Source organism: Xiphophorus maculatus, chromosome 23 (genome assembly GCF_002775205.1).
Source record: "Xiphophorus maculatus strain JP 163 A chromosome 23, X_maculatus-5.0-male, whole genome shotgun sequence".
Classification (NCBI taxonomy): Eukaryota; Metazoa; Chordata; class Actinopteri; order Cyprinodontiformes; family Poeciliidae; genus Xiphophorus; species Xiphophorus maculatus.
Window position 1 is genome coordinate 6904018 of NC_036465.1, and position 17757 is coordinate 6921774.

General features: G+C 36.8%; 2 protein-coding genes across 2 annotated transcripts; both read right to left on the reverse strand.

Moving 5' to 3' along the window:
• Positions 1–1495: 1495 nt before the first annotated feature.
• LOC102229140 (cysteine-rich hydrophobic domain-containing protein 1-like) lies at positions 1496–10572 on the reverse strand. The gene is made up of 6 exons (XM_005799490.3): positions 10422–10572; positions 8386–8440; positions 6540–6695; positions 4731–4787; positions 4215–4274; positions 1496–3169 (listed from the first exon to the last, which is right to left on the reverse strand). Exons 1-6 carry the CDS (start codon positions 10568–10570, stop codon positions 3119–3121), a joined length of 528 nt encoding a protein of 175 aa, XP_005799547.2. The 5' UTR covers positions 10571–10572; the 3' UTR covers positions 1496–3118.
• Positions 10573–13966: 3394 nt separating this feature from the next.
• On the reverse strand, positions 13967–17375 carry LOC102229401 (homeobox protein CDX-1-like). The gene is made up of 3 exons (XM_005799491.2): positions 16891–17375; positions 15777–15922; positions 13967–14704 (listed from the first exon to the last, which is right to left on the reverse strand). The coding sequence occupies exons 1-3, from the start codon at positions 17327–17329 to the stop codon at positions 14471–14473; spliced, it is 819 nt and encodes a 272-aa protein (XP_005799548.1). The 5' UTR covers positions 17330–17375; the 3' UTR covers positions 13967–14470.
• Positions 17376–17757: the final 382 nt, after the last annotated feature.

Here is a 17757-nt window from a genome sequence, read left to right on the forward strand (position 1 = left end):
AACAAAAAGGTGAACACTTTCATCTCTTTCCTGTTCATTAATTTTTAATCTGTCACATAAAGTCTAAATTTCTCATGGTTGCAACATGAGAAAATTTATAAAACTTCATGGTGTATTGATACTTTTGGAGAGCTGTACATGTTGAACTGTTCAGTGTCTGAACTGCTCAACCTGCCCCCTAGTGGTAAAAAATATGTATATTAAATAAATATGAAATGTTTGCATAATTTCACACACGGCCTAATCTGGACTGGGAAAGATTCAGGTAATTCAGAAGATTCTTATATTTGAGTCTTCATATGTAGAGAGGTTTTAGTTGCATGTTTGGATTAATTCTGATTTTCAAATACAGCTTTTTTTAAGATAAAAAAAAAAAAATAAACGAGAAACTATTTGCTTTTGTACCCTGACTGAAGTACGATCCATTTGCAGTTTATTTTGATTTTTATGTAAAATCTTGGTCATGTTATGATTTCTAACAGAACTCTAATTGGAATACAAGCTGGCCCGCAGCATCACAAATCCTCTACCGTACATAAGTGGGCTTTTTATGGACAGACTAATACACTAAGAAAATAAAGTAAATTATGAGAGATAAAGTAGTATTATTACAAAGTTGCAATACTACAACTTTATCGTATTTTTATTCTCGTAAACCTGACTTTATTCTCATACAACTTTATTCTTGTAATTTGGTTTTTAGTTTTTCTTGGTATGGCCCTAACACTCGGTCATAGTTTTTCTATATATACATCCATTATTTTAAGTTACTGAAAAGCTCAATAGTGGGCTTCTTTGACATCAACACGTTAAAATCCGAGAAGTACCAACTTTCACATGTTTACATTTCTGATTGTAGGACAAAAAAAAAGCTTTTTTGGTGTGTAGATGGCATTTTATGAAAACTTCCTGCCCCCAATGTGCCATTTATCTGCTACTTATACACCAAGGAAACAGAAAGTTATGAATTACCAATTAGAAGTTCCTCAAAAATTAAGATATTTATTAAAATGCCTGCAATACAAGTAGATGGAGGCATGATTAATTTTTTGCACACTTAATTGCGCATTAAAAGCACAAAAATGTGCTTTTAATGCAAAATAAAGTGTCTAAAGTTACACTTTACGCTATAATGAAGTGTAACTTTACTAAAATTAACTCGAGTTACTGCCTCAAGACTAAGATTGAATGGGAAAACTGAAACAAAGGATCATAAAATGTCACCACTTCAGTGCAAGGGGAGGTTTTTTTTGTATTTAGGATACAGTAGAAACAGAGTGAAGCGTGTTTCCAGCTCTCTGACCACCGGTCTGTAAAATTAGGAAGTAGCAGCAGGTTATGGTAGCAGCGTTCCTACGTTTTACAAATGTGTCAAGTAATTGCAGCCCATCTTGTTAAAGTTAACGATACAGCGCCTTGTTAAACATGACAAACTGCTGCAGCTTCGGTTGCAGAACGCCACGAATTAAGAGAAGAAACAAAAAAACAAAACAAAAAAGGTGAAAATCAACAGTTTATTCTCTCTCTTCAGAGGAATTAGGTCGTGGTGACGAACGTTTACATGAACTGTAACAATACCGGGAGGAGGATTTCAGTCTCCTTCACACATAAAGGAGACGGTACTATTCCAGAGGCACTAATAAAATGAAACCCGGGAAATGTTTTGACTTAAATCAGGGGTGTCCAAACCTTTTGTCACATGGGCCAATCAGCAATAAACTAAGCAGTATTTAAATTAAACAAAGTAGTCAGATTTGCTGCTGAAAAATGATGTGTAAATTATTCTAGATCCAAAACTTAAAAACGGTTCTGCAGATTTTCCTTACCAACAATAATTATGTAAACTTTCCAGGTATGAATTGAAAGAAAAAATGAATAAAATCAGGATTTAAGCCAATCTTTCTTTGAAAATGCTTGCTGTATTTAGTTAAGTTTATTAAATCAATTAGAAGCAGAGATTTGAGTGAAACTTTTGAGTAAAGGTTTCTGGTTCTTGAAGAGAATGGAAAATGCATATTTACCTTTAGCAAATATTTTCTATTGTAAGAAGATTTTACTTTCATTTTGTCATTTATCAAATTTGTATCTTTCTTGAACTGAAGTCAGCGGCCACACACAATCAGTCCAGGGGCTGCAAATGGCCCCCGGGCCACACTTTGGACACCCCCGACTTAAATAAAAAATAACACAATCACTCAGGATGATGACCGAAACAAAGTGAAGTGCTTCCAACACGGCACAGACGGATACAAAACTACAAAAATAATGCAAAATCGAAGGATTAAAAAATACCTATAGAATCAATCATTGGCAAAAACCCACCAAAAGACAATTTGTTTGAATATCAGGATTCTCCTCTGGGCTCGAGTGCAATAATCTGGCATCAGATACACTGTAACTATATATGGCTTACAAGGTAAACAAGTCCATATGAACTAGACATCTTTCATTAATCAAAACTATGGTACAGCAATATATTGGCAAAGAAATCTAAAAGATTAAGTAAACTTTATGTAAACAATGGCATACCACTGTACAGCTTATCCTACCATGGTATTTACATGTCAAGTACTTGTACTAGCTAATTCCCAGGTACAAAGAGTTAATATAAAGACGAAAACAACATGGAGGGGGAGACGTATGCTGGGCGCTAGGCAACCGTCTCGTCTACCTGCTAAGAACTGGATCCAGCCGGTTCCAGTTACATCAATTTATACTTTAATATCTAACCGTACATAAGGCAAGGATCGTCACGGAAAGGTGGAGGCATCACATTCGTCTGCGAGGAAGGGGTCACTGGTTTACCAGGCTGAAGGTTCTTTGGGGTAAATGCACTTTTCAAAAGTTTTACTTGTTTTAACACATGAGATAAAATAAAATCAGAGTGCAACAACATCAACAAACGGGAAGAAAATGTGCAAAATCTGCTCTAAAGCAAAGTGACGGTGTTGCAAATTGTTTTGTACAAAGTACAGGGAGATGTACGGGGTCGTCACGAGAGACGCCAGACCCTTATTCCAACATACTGTGTGTATATATATATAAACATACATATATATACATACAAGGCACTAAGGATAAGATTGAAGGGCCGTCCATCCGGTCTGATGACGTTTCCTCAGTCCGGCCGGAATATAGGATATTTAGGAAGGAATTCTATAAGAATCACCTGCAGAGAGAAGAAAACGGTTTACAGGAAAACGGCACAACACTCTAAATATTTTAGCTTTAAAGCAAAGTGTAAGGAATGCAAAGTGGTATTTATGCAGCCATGTTCAATAAATTAGAATATCATCACCTTCATATAATAATGGCCGAAGTTATTTTTTGCCAAAAGTGATTTTTTTTTTTCTCGTAAAATATGTTTTGGAAAAAAAAGAAAAGGCGGTAAGCATATAAAAAATATTCCTACATCCTGAACTGTTTTTTTTTAACAATTATTATTTCTCAAATTTTATTGTATTTTGTTGGGATTTTTTGCAATAGCTCAACACAAAGTAGTGAATAATTGTGGAGTAGAACCTGGTTTAGTTGGGTTTATTCCCTCCAGGTGTAAATAATTTATTGAACTAAAACTTAAGACATATTTGCACATTTAGAAAGTCAAAATATATGTAATTTGTCTTCGCAAATTAAATAAAATAATAAAAATAAAGGCTATCCAAGTTAAATTAAAAGATAAGTAGACAGATAATTAATTCCTTTGGGGTTTCAATCTTCCACACAGCATTCTTAGATTTACATAAAACACTTAAGCATCAATATTAAGTCCTTATTGAACTAATCTGTGCAAAAAATATAAACATTTTGTAATTAAGATTAAATAAAACACCTTTTGTAAAAATGTTTGATACAAAACTTTTCAAAAACTTGGTTCAAATTCTGTAATAAAAAAATCTATTAAGCACCTTTTGCTATCCAATTATTAATCAATTAATTCAACTTACATTGACAAGTCACTCAGAAAGTATTGAGTTTTTTACATGTTGATGTTAGAAGTATTTTTAGCTGCAGTGTTTACTAAAGAAACACTGTTATTACATTTAGGGCAAAAAAGTGACTTATTAGTTTATATCTTGTATAAAAAGGACACAATGCTAATTTGTTTTCCAATTCATCATCAGATAACTAAAATAAAAGTTGCATCTATGCTGGATTGTTTTGAAACTGATAACACATAAATCTTATCAGCTAATGTTCGTCGGTGAACTCACATATTCCATCATGTTGCTGCTTTCACATTTTCTCTTGCTGAGCTTCCAGTGCAGCCCTAGCTGGAGGGAGAACAGAGGAGTGAACATCTCCGCCGCTCTTCAGCAGAAACAAAGACACTCAAACACCCCCGACCGAATCACACACACACACACACACACACACACCCACACACACACAAAGAAAAGAAGGAGAATCTGTCTGAGATCTCCTCTTTAGCGTCGGGGGAATTCAGGAGCAGGACTGTCTGGTCTCACGGAGGTCAAGCCGTGGCCAGACACCCCGAAGAGCTTCCTTTATTTCTCCGCACGGCTACTAGCTGTAATTTGTTGCTGTGAGACAAAACAAAATTAACACGGCCTTTTACTGCCGACCTCGCGGCCCTCTCAGACCTCTGTGGCAGACCGCAGTTTGCAGAGCAGATTAATGATCATTATCCGTCACGATGATGCTCAGCTTGCAGACAAATCACGCACTTCCACACAACAGGCAAATGCACAGGTTGACATGTGTCTCACCTTGTGGTATAATCGGTTATTTTCCCACTCTAACAGCTTCTGGATTGACCGTCTTGTCTTTGGAATAAAAAGAAACAAAAATGAAGAGATGCACGTTAGACGACATGAATCACAGGTCAATCAAACGCTCCAACAGGTAGGAGGAAACTGCCCCCACTTTCAGGATTTATGGACTGAACTAACCAATTTATCGGCCAGTAATTTCCACTTTGTTGTCAGTAACACGACCTTTAAATGACGCCAACTCGGGCTGGGAGAGAGAGAATCGCTAAAACATGAACACGAGCCGTTATAACCATCGTGGATTTAAAAATCAAACCCTGAGAGAAAATACACGTGATTAGGCCTGTCGCAATAAATCAATTAATAGCATGATAAATTAGAACAAACTCAATAATTTCTATTTGTATGATTTTTAGTTTTTCTGTTTCTACCAAAAACTGAATAACAAAAGTGTTCAGTTTAAAGTTTTGGTCTAAACTAGTCTTTTTGTTTTTTGAAGGACAGTTTTGTTTACAGAGACTTCTTCATTCATTTTATTTGTTATTTTGTTTATTTATTTTGGATATTTAACATGTATTTCAGTTCCAGTGTTAAATGTTCATTAGGATTTAGAATATGTTTGTGCATTTTCATGCTGTTACCATTATATTACTTGAAAATGGTCTCAAACAGACAACATTACGGTTTATCACAATAACTTGGGGGACAATTTAATGTAACAGGCCTTCGTGTGACGATAAAAATCATAAGAATAAGAGGTTTCCTAAAGAAACTAGACCAAAGTGTAAACTTACAATAAACTTACATCGAATTAATGATATAGTTTTGATGCAGTTTCTCTTCTTCTTGTTTTGGTTGAACAAACATTTGCGTTAACGAGTAAACAAGTCGGTTCTCCATCTCTGATGTCCAGCGGACTCATCAGCGGTTCTTTGTTTGGGATTGTCACTGTGCTCTCTGATTCAACGGGCTGCGTTCTCATCACACGCTGTGATATCGGGCCACAATCCAACATGTTGAATTTTAGATCGGAGCGGTCCCGACGTTCTACCGACTGGAGAACCAGCCTTAACCAGAGTTGGGAAGCAGGCGTTACATTTACTTGAGTAAGTTTTTTGAAAAAAAATTACTTCCAGGAGTATTTTTACTACGTTGTACTTTTGACTTTTTACTTGAGTACTTTTGAGTAATTTTACTCCTACTTGAGTAAAATTTCTGGATTTTCTACCCACTGAATGAAAAACAAACATATTTTAACAAAAGATTCACCTGACACACACCTGCAGTTTTTGTAGAAGTTTCATAAGTTGTTTTTTTACCGAAATAAACTGATGTGGAAAAATTTTCTTTTGCCTGATTTATTGTTATTTTTTGTAACTTATATAGAATAGAATAGAATAGAATAGAATAGAATAGAATAGAATTACTTTATTCATCCCAGCAGGGAAATATGAATTATTGTCATTTTGGTTCTTAAAATACCAAATATTCCACTTAACTTTATATTTTGGTCCGTCTGATGATGTAATTTCTAAATATTAAATGACTGATAACTTGATCAGTTACTCAGTATTTGAGTAAACTTTTTACCAAATACTTTTTACTTCTGCTTGAGTAAAACATGTTGAAGTAGTGCTGCTCTTACTTGAGTACTATTTTTGAAAACTAAATGCTAAATTATGGGTTAACATTAACTTAAGTTTGACCTAAGATTGCCGGAATGAGAAAATCGGGAAAAAAATCTGGATAAAAATCCTGCCGGATGGTACATGAGAGCTGATGTCAGGCTATTAGAGTCGGACTTACTCTCTTGTTGAGGCAGATGACGGGCCACAGACTGCAGCCCACCGTGCAGCAGCAGCACAAACAGCCGCAGAGAAGCCACTTCACATTCACTGGCAGGTTCTTCTTTAAGCAGGCGTTCACTCTGCCGATGCTGGTTTTGAATTCCTCTGGTGCTACCTGGAAAAAACCCCAATTATTTCAAGTATTGGTTAATCTATTGATCATTCTGACGATTAACCGGATGAAGAAAAATGACATCTCCTCCAGATTTGTCATTCAAGATTTTTTTAAACATTAGACGACGCAGAAAAACAAAAAAATTAATTGTTCTATATGCAGAATTTCAACGACGTGAAACTAAACTATGCCACTTGGAAAAAAAGTTCTTTTAAAATCTTAAATGCAAAATGTATTTATTTTTGTAAAATTTTTGCTTAATTACGGCAAATGAGCAATAAACAAATAAACATTCTGTTTTAATCAATGTTAAGTAAAGTTCATGCTTCATGTACACCTTTTGGAAAGAAAGAAAATAAAAACTGCCTTCAGTTCTGGATACTTGTTGCAGTTCATCTGATAAACAATAAATAAATAGATGTTTATTTGACTTCAGCTGTGAATAGCTGCATGTAAAATGATGCTTTGCTACACTGTTTTGTAAAAAGCAGTAAAATAATTTCGGGGTTCTTCCTGCGCTCTGAACGCCACGGCGCTATAGCTGAGTGGAGCTGTTTTCAGAGATTACTTAGACTTATTTATTTTTATTTCTTACTTTTGTAAAGAAACGAGATGTTAACCCCGTAAAGGAACATCTGAAACAGATGACGTCGAAAAAGTACAGAAGCTGGTGCATTCAAAATAAATTAAAATAATGTAAATTAGCATAGCACTATAAATTAGTTGACAATTATTACAATAATTCATTAAGATTAACCGCTACAGCACTAGAGGAGATGTGCAGCTAAAGAACAGCTGAAAGGGAGAGGGACAGTGCAAGTGTCTCTCAGTGTTGTTGACCTAAAAGGTGCTTAATTGTGCTGAGGAAGGATCAAAGAGCGGGAGAAAACCAAAAGGGTAGATGTTTGCAGATGTTGTCCAGAGATGCGATCTCTTTATTCTACACCCAGACTTGCTAACTGAGCTCCAGACTGTTCAAGGCAAAGCAGGGAGTCAAAGGAGAGATAAGCTGAGAGCTTGTGGCAGCACTGGCCAAACAACTTGAATGGTTGCTCATTCCTCGCCGAGTCTGTACGCCATAAAACAGGGGTCGTAATCTTTTATGACAGGATGCAAAGGTCTCTTTGCAAACAGCTAAAGAACTCAGAATAAAGCCCAGCAGGGTCTGATCTGCACCCTTCAATCATCATAATTGTGACCTCATCCATCACATGTCACCCTGGGTCACAATACTGAAGGTGCTTTTTATTACCCTACACTTCCCTCGGCCTGCTCTTCCCCCCGCAGCCTTTTTGTGTTTCAGTGTCCGACCCAGGAAGCTCCCCTGTCTGCGGCAGAATCCTCATTTCATTATTTTATCACCTGGAGCTCGACCCTCCGAAAAAAAAGAGAAAAAGAAACAGATGATCCCCCTGCCAGCCGAGCACCAATGGACGGCTTACTCATTTACAGAGCTGGACAGCAGCACATTCAGGCTCTTTTCTGCCGCGCTGCCTATAATGCATCTGCATCAGATCAAACCAACCCAGGAAACTTTGAATAGGCCGTTCTGGGGAAGTCAGGGCCATTAAAGGCCCAGCAGAACAAAAGATCCACTGCAGCTTTAATTGCTTAATTCATCCCGGTTGGGTTTGAACAGAAATTCATGAAAGAGTGTAGTGTATAAAAAAATAACAACAACAAACCGTACCTTTCCTGTGAGAACAGAGGGAAATTCTGTGTCGAATCTGTTGCTTAATCCAAACCTGGAAAAAAAGAAGAGAAAAAAACATTTGACATGAGAGCTAAAACATAAGACAGTTGGTGCAGTGATGATTAGAATAGTTAATTGAATCATTTCTGCAGCTTAATAATGTTAAAAACAGAAAACATGAACAACAAAAACATATTTTTCCTCATTAGATTAATGAGCTTGTTATTGTACTTTTCAATCATTTACTCAAACTGCAGAAAATATTCAGTCATGTTGCTAAAGATGAACCAATACTGTCGTACTGCGCTGCCAACAATAATGATAAATTATCCCAGAAGTTATTGCGCTAAACAATATTTTGATTTTGAAGCCATTTTCAAGTAATGTTATGATAATGGCATAATAACGCAAGAACATATTCTGAAAGATCAACAAACTTTAAATTCTGATGAGTATTTAACACAGGAACAGGAAGATATTTTAAGTATCCAAAATAGATAAACAAAATAATAATTAAAATGAATTATGAAGTCTCTGTAAACAAAATTGTCCTTCAAAAAAGGGCTAATTGAGACCAATGCACCAAACCAAAGACTTTTGTTATCTAGATTTTGTTAGAAAAAGAAAAATTAACAATCATGCAAATGGAAATGATTGAGTTTTAATTATTGAGCCATTAATTGATTTATTGCGACAGGCTTGCAAGACACACTCCTTCCAAGAACTTCTTTACTGTCATCTGTCCGCAAAATATTTCCCCCAAAGTCTTGAGGATCATGACAATATTTTTGACAAATGTAAGCTGTACTTTTGTGTTTGGTTTGTTAACACTGTTTTTGTCCTGGAACTGTCCCATTGATGCCATTTTTGCTCCATCCTTTGCTCATTGTTGGATGAGGGTAGTTTTGGTATGTCACCACTCCTAGGAAGGTTTACTGTGGTTTAATGTTATCTCTGTTTGTGTATAATGTCTCTCCCTGTGGGTCGTTGGCCTCCCAAGAAATTAGAAATGGCTTGGTAGCCCTTTCCAGGCAGACAGATGCCAATTAATTGATGCTTCATCTGTTCTTGGTATTTTTTCAGCCAATGTCAAGTTGTCAGATGGGTTATGTTTGAGTAAAAAAAGAAGAATATGGTTAATAGCATAATTTAATCAGGTTTGTTAGTTTGTCACCAGGCTGGTTTAAATAGCTATTTCCCCTTAATTTAAATAATTTTAAAGTTTTAATGGTCTGTGTCTCACATTAAAAACTGTAGTATGATCTGACATATTTAAGTGTGACAAAAAAGGAAAATCAGAACAGATATTAAAGGTGACAAATACTTTTGCCTCAGGAAGGCTTTTCTACATAAACAACTATATTCTTACTCACATATTTGCATGATAGACTAGTTGTGTCTGCAAATCTAACCACACTTGTGATTTGTTTTTGAAATGTTCTGTACCCCAAACAGAACAAACCCGCCCTGACAAGTTCAATAAAGTGTCAGGGACTGAGCATATGAGGTAGATGATGCAAAAAGAAGATGAAGAGGCAGCCGGTAGTGATGACCAGATGCTGAACTGAGATGCTTTTTAGCCTTGTTATCACTTCATCAGAGTTTTTTAAGGTGCAACAGCCTCCATCAGTTGTCCAGCGGGGTGTCTACTCATAGCCTTTATATTTAAACTTTTTAAAATGTCGGAAAAACCGACAGATAAGACACTCAACTGATCATGTCAGTCCAAAACATTAGATTGACGGCTGCTGCTCGGTGATAAGACTTCTAGCTAACGGTTAATCTCATGTAAACATAACTAACTGGAATACCAACTGCCGGTCCAGGTAACGGTTGCCATGGTGACAAAAAGCCGTTACTTTATTGCGCGCTAAACTCCGCGACTTGACAGATGTTCAACTGTTTCTGTTGTGTTTTGACGTTAGCTAGTAGCAGCAGCAGCAGCAGGCTAGCCTCAGCTAGGCAGGCTCTGTGGAAATAACAAAGCGAGCCCCTCACACAGACAGGAGAAACAGGAGCGCGGCGCGGCTTACACGGTGATGTGCCCGGCCCCTCGCATGATCACGGGCTCCGGACAGTATCTCTGTAAGTGCTCCTCGCTCACTACGTGTTCATCGTCTTCGTCTTCTAACTCATAAATGGTATCAAAGTCCGCCATGTTGGGTTGTAAGACGCTCATCATCGCCCCGCTGCGTCCAGATTTACAAGAGCTGGAACCTGGTATGGCAAGACAGTTTGCCATGTAAGAGGCAAACTTGGATCTTTTAAAGGAAAAAAAAGATTTGAGAAATATCCTTTATTGTCCTACTGTGTGGGAATTTGACATCAGGAAGATCACTTTAAATGAAAAAAACAAAAACAAAACAATAATAGCAGGGTTAGACAGACTTATTGAGTTTGTTAAAGTCTTACAGCTGCTAAGGATCTGTGATAATGCTCCTTTGTGCACCTAGGATGCATTATTCAATCACTGGAGAAACTCGCCAGTTCAACAATAGCTTCATATATAGAGTGGGAGACATTGTCAAACAGTGATGTTATTTTAGTCTTTCAGTCTCCCACCAACTGCAACATGTCAAGGCAGCATACTAGCGTGGCGCTAGCATTTCTGATGATGATGCAAGTTGGACTCAAGGACACCTATGCACTAATACTGAGTTTTTTATGATTACATGCTTACCACGAGAAACCATTTCTCATAAAAATTTACCAGCTGATTATCACAAACAAATTTATTAAACTTAAATATAATATCATCTGATAATGCAAAGTTTACGATGACCTTTTTAGTGAATATCCCCCAAATAATTCCCAATATTCAATAACACTCATTATAACTCCCAATTTTTCGACCAAAGTTAGAAGTTGTGGGGATGTGTAAAAGTAAGAGAACTGCAAAACACCAAAATGGGGGGAAAGGTGAGTAGGGTATATATTATATATCTTATAATTTATATATTATTAACTATCAGAAGGTAAAGCTCATTAACCAAGAAAACCCAATTCAGAACAAAAAGCATGTAAAAGGATTTCTTTACATCTACGTTTGATGCAAGTCCAGGATATTTGCTCCGTATGGAGAAGATGACTTCGTCAAGTCTGCCATCCACCCATAAATGTTTTCATTGGATATTAAATCAGGATTACATTCAGGATGTCATTGTGACATTTTTGGGGGAATCTACATTTTATTTTTTTGTCCTACAAAAAAACATTATTCATATACAGCAATAAAATGTTCTTAGTAATGTTGTCATGTAGAAATAAAGACCATATAGTAAAATTATTAAAATTTTCCTTATTTTAAATGTTAGATGTGTTTCCATGTACTCATTTTCCAAATACAAACTGCCTGTTTAAACATCTTAAATAGTTATTAAGGGATTACACTGTGAAACTTGAAACAGCTGGAATTTGTGGGGTCGTATTTATGAAAGAAATCTTGAAGTATGTAGTGCATTGTGTTTTCTGAAAACAAGTACTATTAAAAGCTACATTTTAGATACCTAAAATTTATTTGGCATTTCAAATATCACCAGTGCTGCTCTAAAAAAAGAGGATGTATTTGTGACTTAAAACCTATTGTATTTTATTTCTAAAAATGAAATTATTTGCCACTGGAAAAATTACACTAAAGATACAATACCCTCAAATGTAAATGTGAACTCTGGTAAAAGATCTATCCAAACAAAGGTGCCAGATGTCCTGGTGAGAGTTTAGATTTGTTTCACCTCCATTACCAATCCCCTCGCTCTGTGAATGTTGAAAAGATAACCTTTGGTCCTGGTTTAAGTTGTCTTAAACGTTATAATTTTTTGCTCTAATTCAATGGATACAGACACAATTATCTGTTCACTTGTAAGCATCTGTTGATTTATGAAGACCAACACACATCAGCCTCACTTCAATATGCTCTCTTGTCTTTCCCACACTGAGGAATGACTAAAATAAATTGTTTTGGTTTGTTATGTCAATGTCATATTTGTACTCCTAAAGACCACAAGCAGAAATACCTGAATCCAATATGGCTGCCATGCATTTAAAACAGGGAAAGTTACAGGGACAAACTATTTTCTTGTACACCTGATGGATTGTATCTAACTAAAACAGCAAAAGCATACACTGTGCCATATTTTAGTGCATAGATTGAAAATGAATACATTCGTAGTTAGCACATTAATATTTTCAGCTTGCTACTAGAATGCATTCAGCTCTGGTGTGACAACATTCCTTCATCCCAGATCCAAAGAACTGTCTCATATCTGCAGCAGCTTAAAAAGGATTTAAAGAGCTCTATGCAATTCAAATAAGCCTTACCACTTCACAGAAAGTAGTCTATAAGGTGAGGACATTCAAAACAGCTGCCAACATTTGGCCATCCAGTCAAGTTTACCCTCAGAGCAGACCACAAGATGCTAAAAGAAGTATCCAAAAACCCTAAAATGTTATTAAAATGTGATTGTTGAAGTACATCTACAATCAGAAGCAGACTGCTCAAGTTAACTTATCCAATTAAAACATGAGGACCAGACTGAGGTTTGCTAGGGAGAACAGAAACAAAACCAAGTACGTCTGGAATGATTTTCTTTGCACAGATTAGTCTAAAAATATTCAACATAAACCAAACATCCTCATACCAACAGTGAAGCATGGAGGTGGAAGAGTCATGGTTTGGGAATGCTTTTGCTGCAGCAGGAGCTGGCAAACTCCACATTACTATGATGTATTAGAGGCTTCTCAAGGAAAAGATGAGATTAAAGCTGAAGCACATATAGACTGTAGAACATCACAATGACTCAAAACATGCAGAGATTGCCACTGATTTTAGGGTCACCGTAACTTTTTCCTTCAGTTACAGTTTTCGTTTTTTCATAACTGGTGGGAAGGTAATTTTAATAATATTTTAACTTAAGAGGTCTTTCAAACATGAATTTTCAAAAAAAGAAAGAAAAAAAAACGATTATAGTTGATTTGATTATATGGTAAAATGGCCTACCATAACCTCTTGCAACCAGAGCTGAAAAGTTTTATCGCCTCACCGCGCTCGGATTTACAAGAGCTGAAAGTGCTCGCCGTCCATCGTGACAGAAAAACTGTGGAACAATCTTTTAGAGAGTTGACACACGGAAGCCCTCCACGCAGACGTAATAAATTAACCCATTAAATTCCCACAAGGGAAAGGCTATAGATCAACTTATTTCTAAAATAACAAGCTGCAGTTAACATGTCAAATTGGAAAAAATGGCTCATGCAACACCTCGAATAAAACCGAATCTTACTTCTAACAGTGAAATCGCACATTTAACATTGGCAGGAACATTTCTAGACTTTATAATCTTTAAAATTGAATTGCAACCTCTATTGAACCTCAAACATGCTAATTTCTTTACACCTTATTTGATTAAAAATCACTGATGCCTCGCCATGTAATGTTTGAATTTATTGGATTTGTTTCTCAGACTTGTTTTGGCCAATTGAAAATAAGAGTTCAAACATAATTTAGGTTAGGTATAACTCTGTTATTTATAATGAGTGTATTATTTTAAAAAAGGAAATAAAAGGTGATAAATCTTGTACAAAAACACTTTATTTACATTTATAAAATTGCCATTAGACGACAATCTACCCGCATCATTAAAAGCTGCCGTTGTGCTAAAAACAAGTGAAAAATGATTTGTCAAGTAAACGCATCGGTTCAAACTTTACCGGAATGACTCTTTTCTTCTTAAATTTCATCAAGCACATACACTTCCTCACAAACAAAGCACCATATTTATATCTTATAAACTCACAAGCAATTTAAAGATTTTTTTTATTGTTTTTTTTTTTTTTTGTTGCCTTTTTTTATTTTTGGAGATGAAAATTTATTCCCACTTCATTAGAACTATTCTATTAAAAGTAACATTTCAAGAGCCTCCAGCATGTCGTTGTAATAAAAAAAACCAAAAACCAAATCAAAACAAAACAAAACGGGTTGAGAGTTCGGATCCTTCTGCTGCCCATCAAGTGTCCCGCATGGCAGCGTGTTGGAGTGCTCAGTTTAGGAGAGATGGCGGACCGGACGGTCCACATTTGGACTGTTCTACTGAGTCACAGTCACCTGCTGGATATTCCTGATAGACGGCAAGGTGTTCATTCCCTGAGGAGGGTACAGAGAGCCGTGGATCTCCGTGGGACTGAGGGAGCCCGGCACCGGCAGAGGGCTCACCGAACCCGGGTCGCTGTGCACAGACCCGCTGCTGCCGTCGGACTGACCCAATTTCTTCTTTATCAGCTTCCTCTCTTTGGCTCTGCGGTTCTGAAACCATATTTTCACCTGAGAAAAGACACAAACAGTGAAATTCAGCACTAAAAATATTATATTATATTATATTATATTATATTATATTATATTATATTATATTATATTATATTATATTATATTATATTATATTAGTGGATAGGTAACTCTTCTTCTTTTGAACATCTAAAACCACCTTATATTTCACTTTACATTTTTGTAATTGAATAAAATCTACTTGTGGCTTGCTAATATTAATATTTATTGAGTTAGATTGTTACATTTCCTTCTGTTTAAATATAGTAAAAAATAAATTGGGGTCTTTGTGTAAACTCCAAATATTTTAGTAAGATTTTCCAAAGTTTTTGATAAAGTAAAACAAACATATATATATATATATACAAATCCCTTTTAAGCCATTTTTGTCAAAAACAATAAACAAGATAAATCCTAATATCCAGTATATTTAAAGAAACAATGCCATACTCTTTTAAGGCAGCATTTTGAATAGAATGAAAACAGGTGGATATTAGAAAGCATGCATTTATCATAAAACTTAAAAAACAAAACTTGCACAGGATGTAGATGAACAAATGGAGATTCTTAGAGAGGACGTTTTGTTATATTTTTTTTTCAATGAAATAATGTAAAACAATGTTAAAAACAACCTTCATATTATGAGCATTTGTTTTGAAACTTCTCAGACAGTTGAATAATAATTCCCTGAATTTTTAGAGGAAACTTTGCCATATTTTATTATGTCTTTAAAAATAAAATAAAATAGCTGAAGTACACCACATCTGATGCTAATCATTTTCCAAGCCTCTTCTAATGTCATATTTATGTCTAAAATCTATTTAAAAAATTCTTTTTCTGCTTCTCTGAAAATAAACTAAGTAAAATCCGAAAAACAAAGTATAAGATACAGTTGTAAGAACACATTTTTGTGCTATGAATTGGAGAAATGCCACATTATTTTCACATTACAGCCAATATTGTCAATGTCTTATCACCTTTTTATCAAGCTTTAGTAATAATTTATGACAAGACATATTACACCTCTTCCGAATGGATCAACATTACGCATGAGAGTATTTTTTATGCATACCTGTCTTTCCGACAGGCCCAGGTTGACAGCCAGTTCGGATTTCCTCCTGATGGTGATGTATCTGTTGAAGTGAAACTCCTTCTCCAGCTCCAGCCTCTGGTGGTCTGTGTACACCACCCTGTATTTCTCCTTCGTTCTTGTTTTACCTGAGAACAAGACAAATGCATACGGTGAGGACAAGGCGGCTTCATTCATTTATTTATTCGTTTGTTTGTTTTTATCTGAATGATCGTGAGTCTGCAGACAGCCGGTTGGGCAGGCTTGCGTGTCTGGACCGGCCAGGCCTATCTGAGCGCCGCATCGTTATTCAGCCGCGTGTGAAATCCACATCTTCTCCTCAGATACGCAAATTGAGCTGCGTTTGATCTAGTTCTGATGACAAAGCGAATTTCAAAGAACCAGGTCTCGATTTTCTCTTAGTTATTAAGCATAGACTGAAGTTAGGAACAAATACGTGGAAATGAACTGTGAAACAACTGAATTTGTTTTATTTATTCGTATTTAAATTGAGCTGTAAAAGAGAAATTAAGTAAATTCAAATGTAAAACAGTTAATTGAGAAATATTTAATATTGAGACAGTTTAACAATCTGCTTATTTTTATTTCTGCATAAACGCTCCCAGCTGCGTGTGTGTGTGTGTGTGTGTGTGTGTGTGTGTGTGTGTGTGTGTGTGTGTGTGTGTGTGTGTGTGTGTGTGGAAAAAGCCGATAAAAAGTGACTCTTTCTGGGTACAGTAGTGACTCTGGGGAAGGAATTTGGCGCATATCAAAGTGGATATGACTGGTAGTGATGGAAGCAGCAAACAATGTAACAAGGAAGTCGGGCTCACAACTCCCTCCAGGAATGATGACATTAACATCACAACTGGGCACGACGCCGATTCTTCACACCTTTTTCTTTTTTTTTATTTCCACCCACAACAACAGAGAGTATAGTTGGCAAACCTGTAGGTTTATTACATTTATCACTTATATTCGTGTCCATGAACACCAGCTGGATAGATTTATTCTCGGGGATCATTTTAGAGGTTACGGGAGATGGCTTGCGTCTGCGTAAAATCCAAATTTATGACGGAAAATGGAGGCGTACGTCTGTCCAAGATGACGCTCTCACCTGTAGAAGATGCTTGTGCTGTTTTGCTCATCCACTGGTATGAATTGCGCCTTTCTCTCTCAGGAGAAAGCTGCGCAACAGTAACGTTGTCCGGCGGCGGCTGCAGCACCGCAGCTCCGGGGGGGTGCATGTGACTGTACTCGGACGAACAGTAAGGAACTTGTCCAGGAGATGAGTTGTTCATGGGGGGAGGAAGATTGTTAGGAGGTCCAAGACTATATGGAGCACCCCAGTCCTCTCTCGGGGCGCCATATGAGGGTCCCCAACTAGCCCCGGATTGTGCGTGCGTGTCCATGTTTGGCACATGATGGTATCCTGTAAAGTCGGGGTACTGTGGAGACGAAACGAAGTTCTGTGGAGGTAGATTGATGCTTGATCTTCTTACTGGTCCTTGGTGATACATTCCGCTTTCTTTATCCAGTAAGTATCCAACGTACATGTTTTGTAAAAAAAAAAAAAAAAAAAAAAAAAGGTTGGAAAGTTTTTCTTTTCAGCAGCAGAGGGGAAAATGCAGCCAATCTCACGGCGACATTTTGACCCTGCCAACTGTTAGAGTCGATCCCTGCGCTCTCTGTAGTCCAAACGGTCTCCCAGTGTGAAATGCAGTTTGTCTCCAGCTTTACATTATGCGTCCAAATGACAAGAAGCTAAAGGTACACTGCGGCCCGCCTGACGTCGACCAACTCTTCGATCCTCGCAGATTTACATCTAAATGGAAGTGACCGGTGCTGCAGGCCCGAATGTCCCTTGCGTCTGTCCTGCAGCGCGTCATCCTGTGACAGTGGGCCTATCCCGAGGACGGGTTATCCGCTCCATGAATAAATTATCACCAGGGCCTATCAGCTGCACACACGGGCAATAAAACCG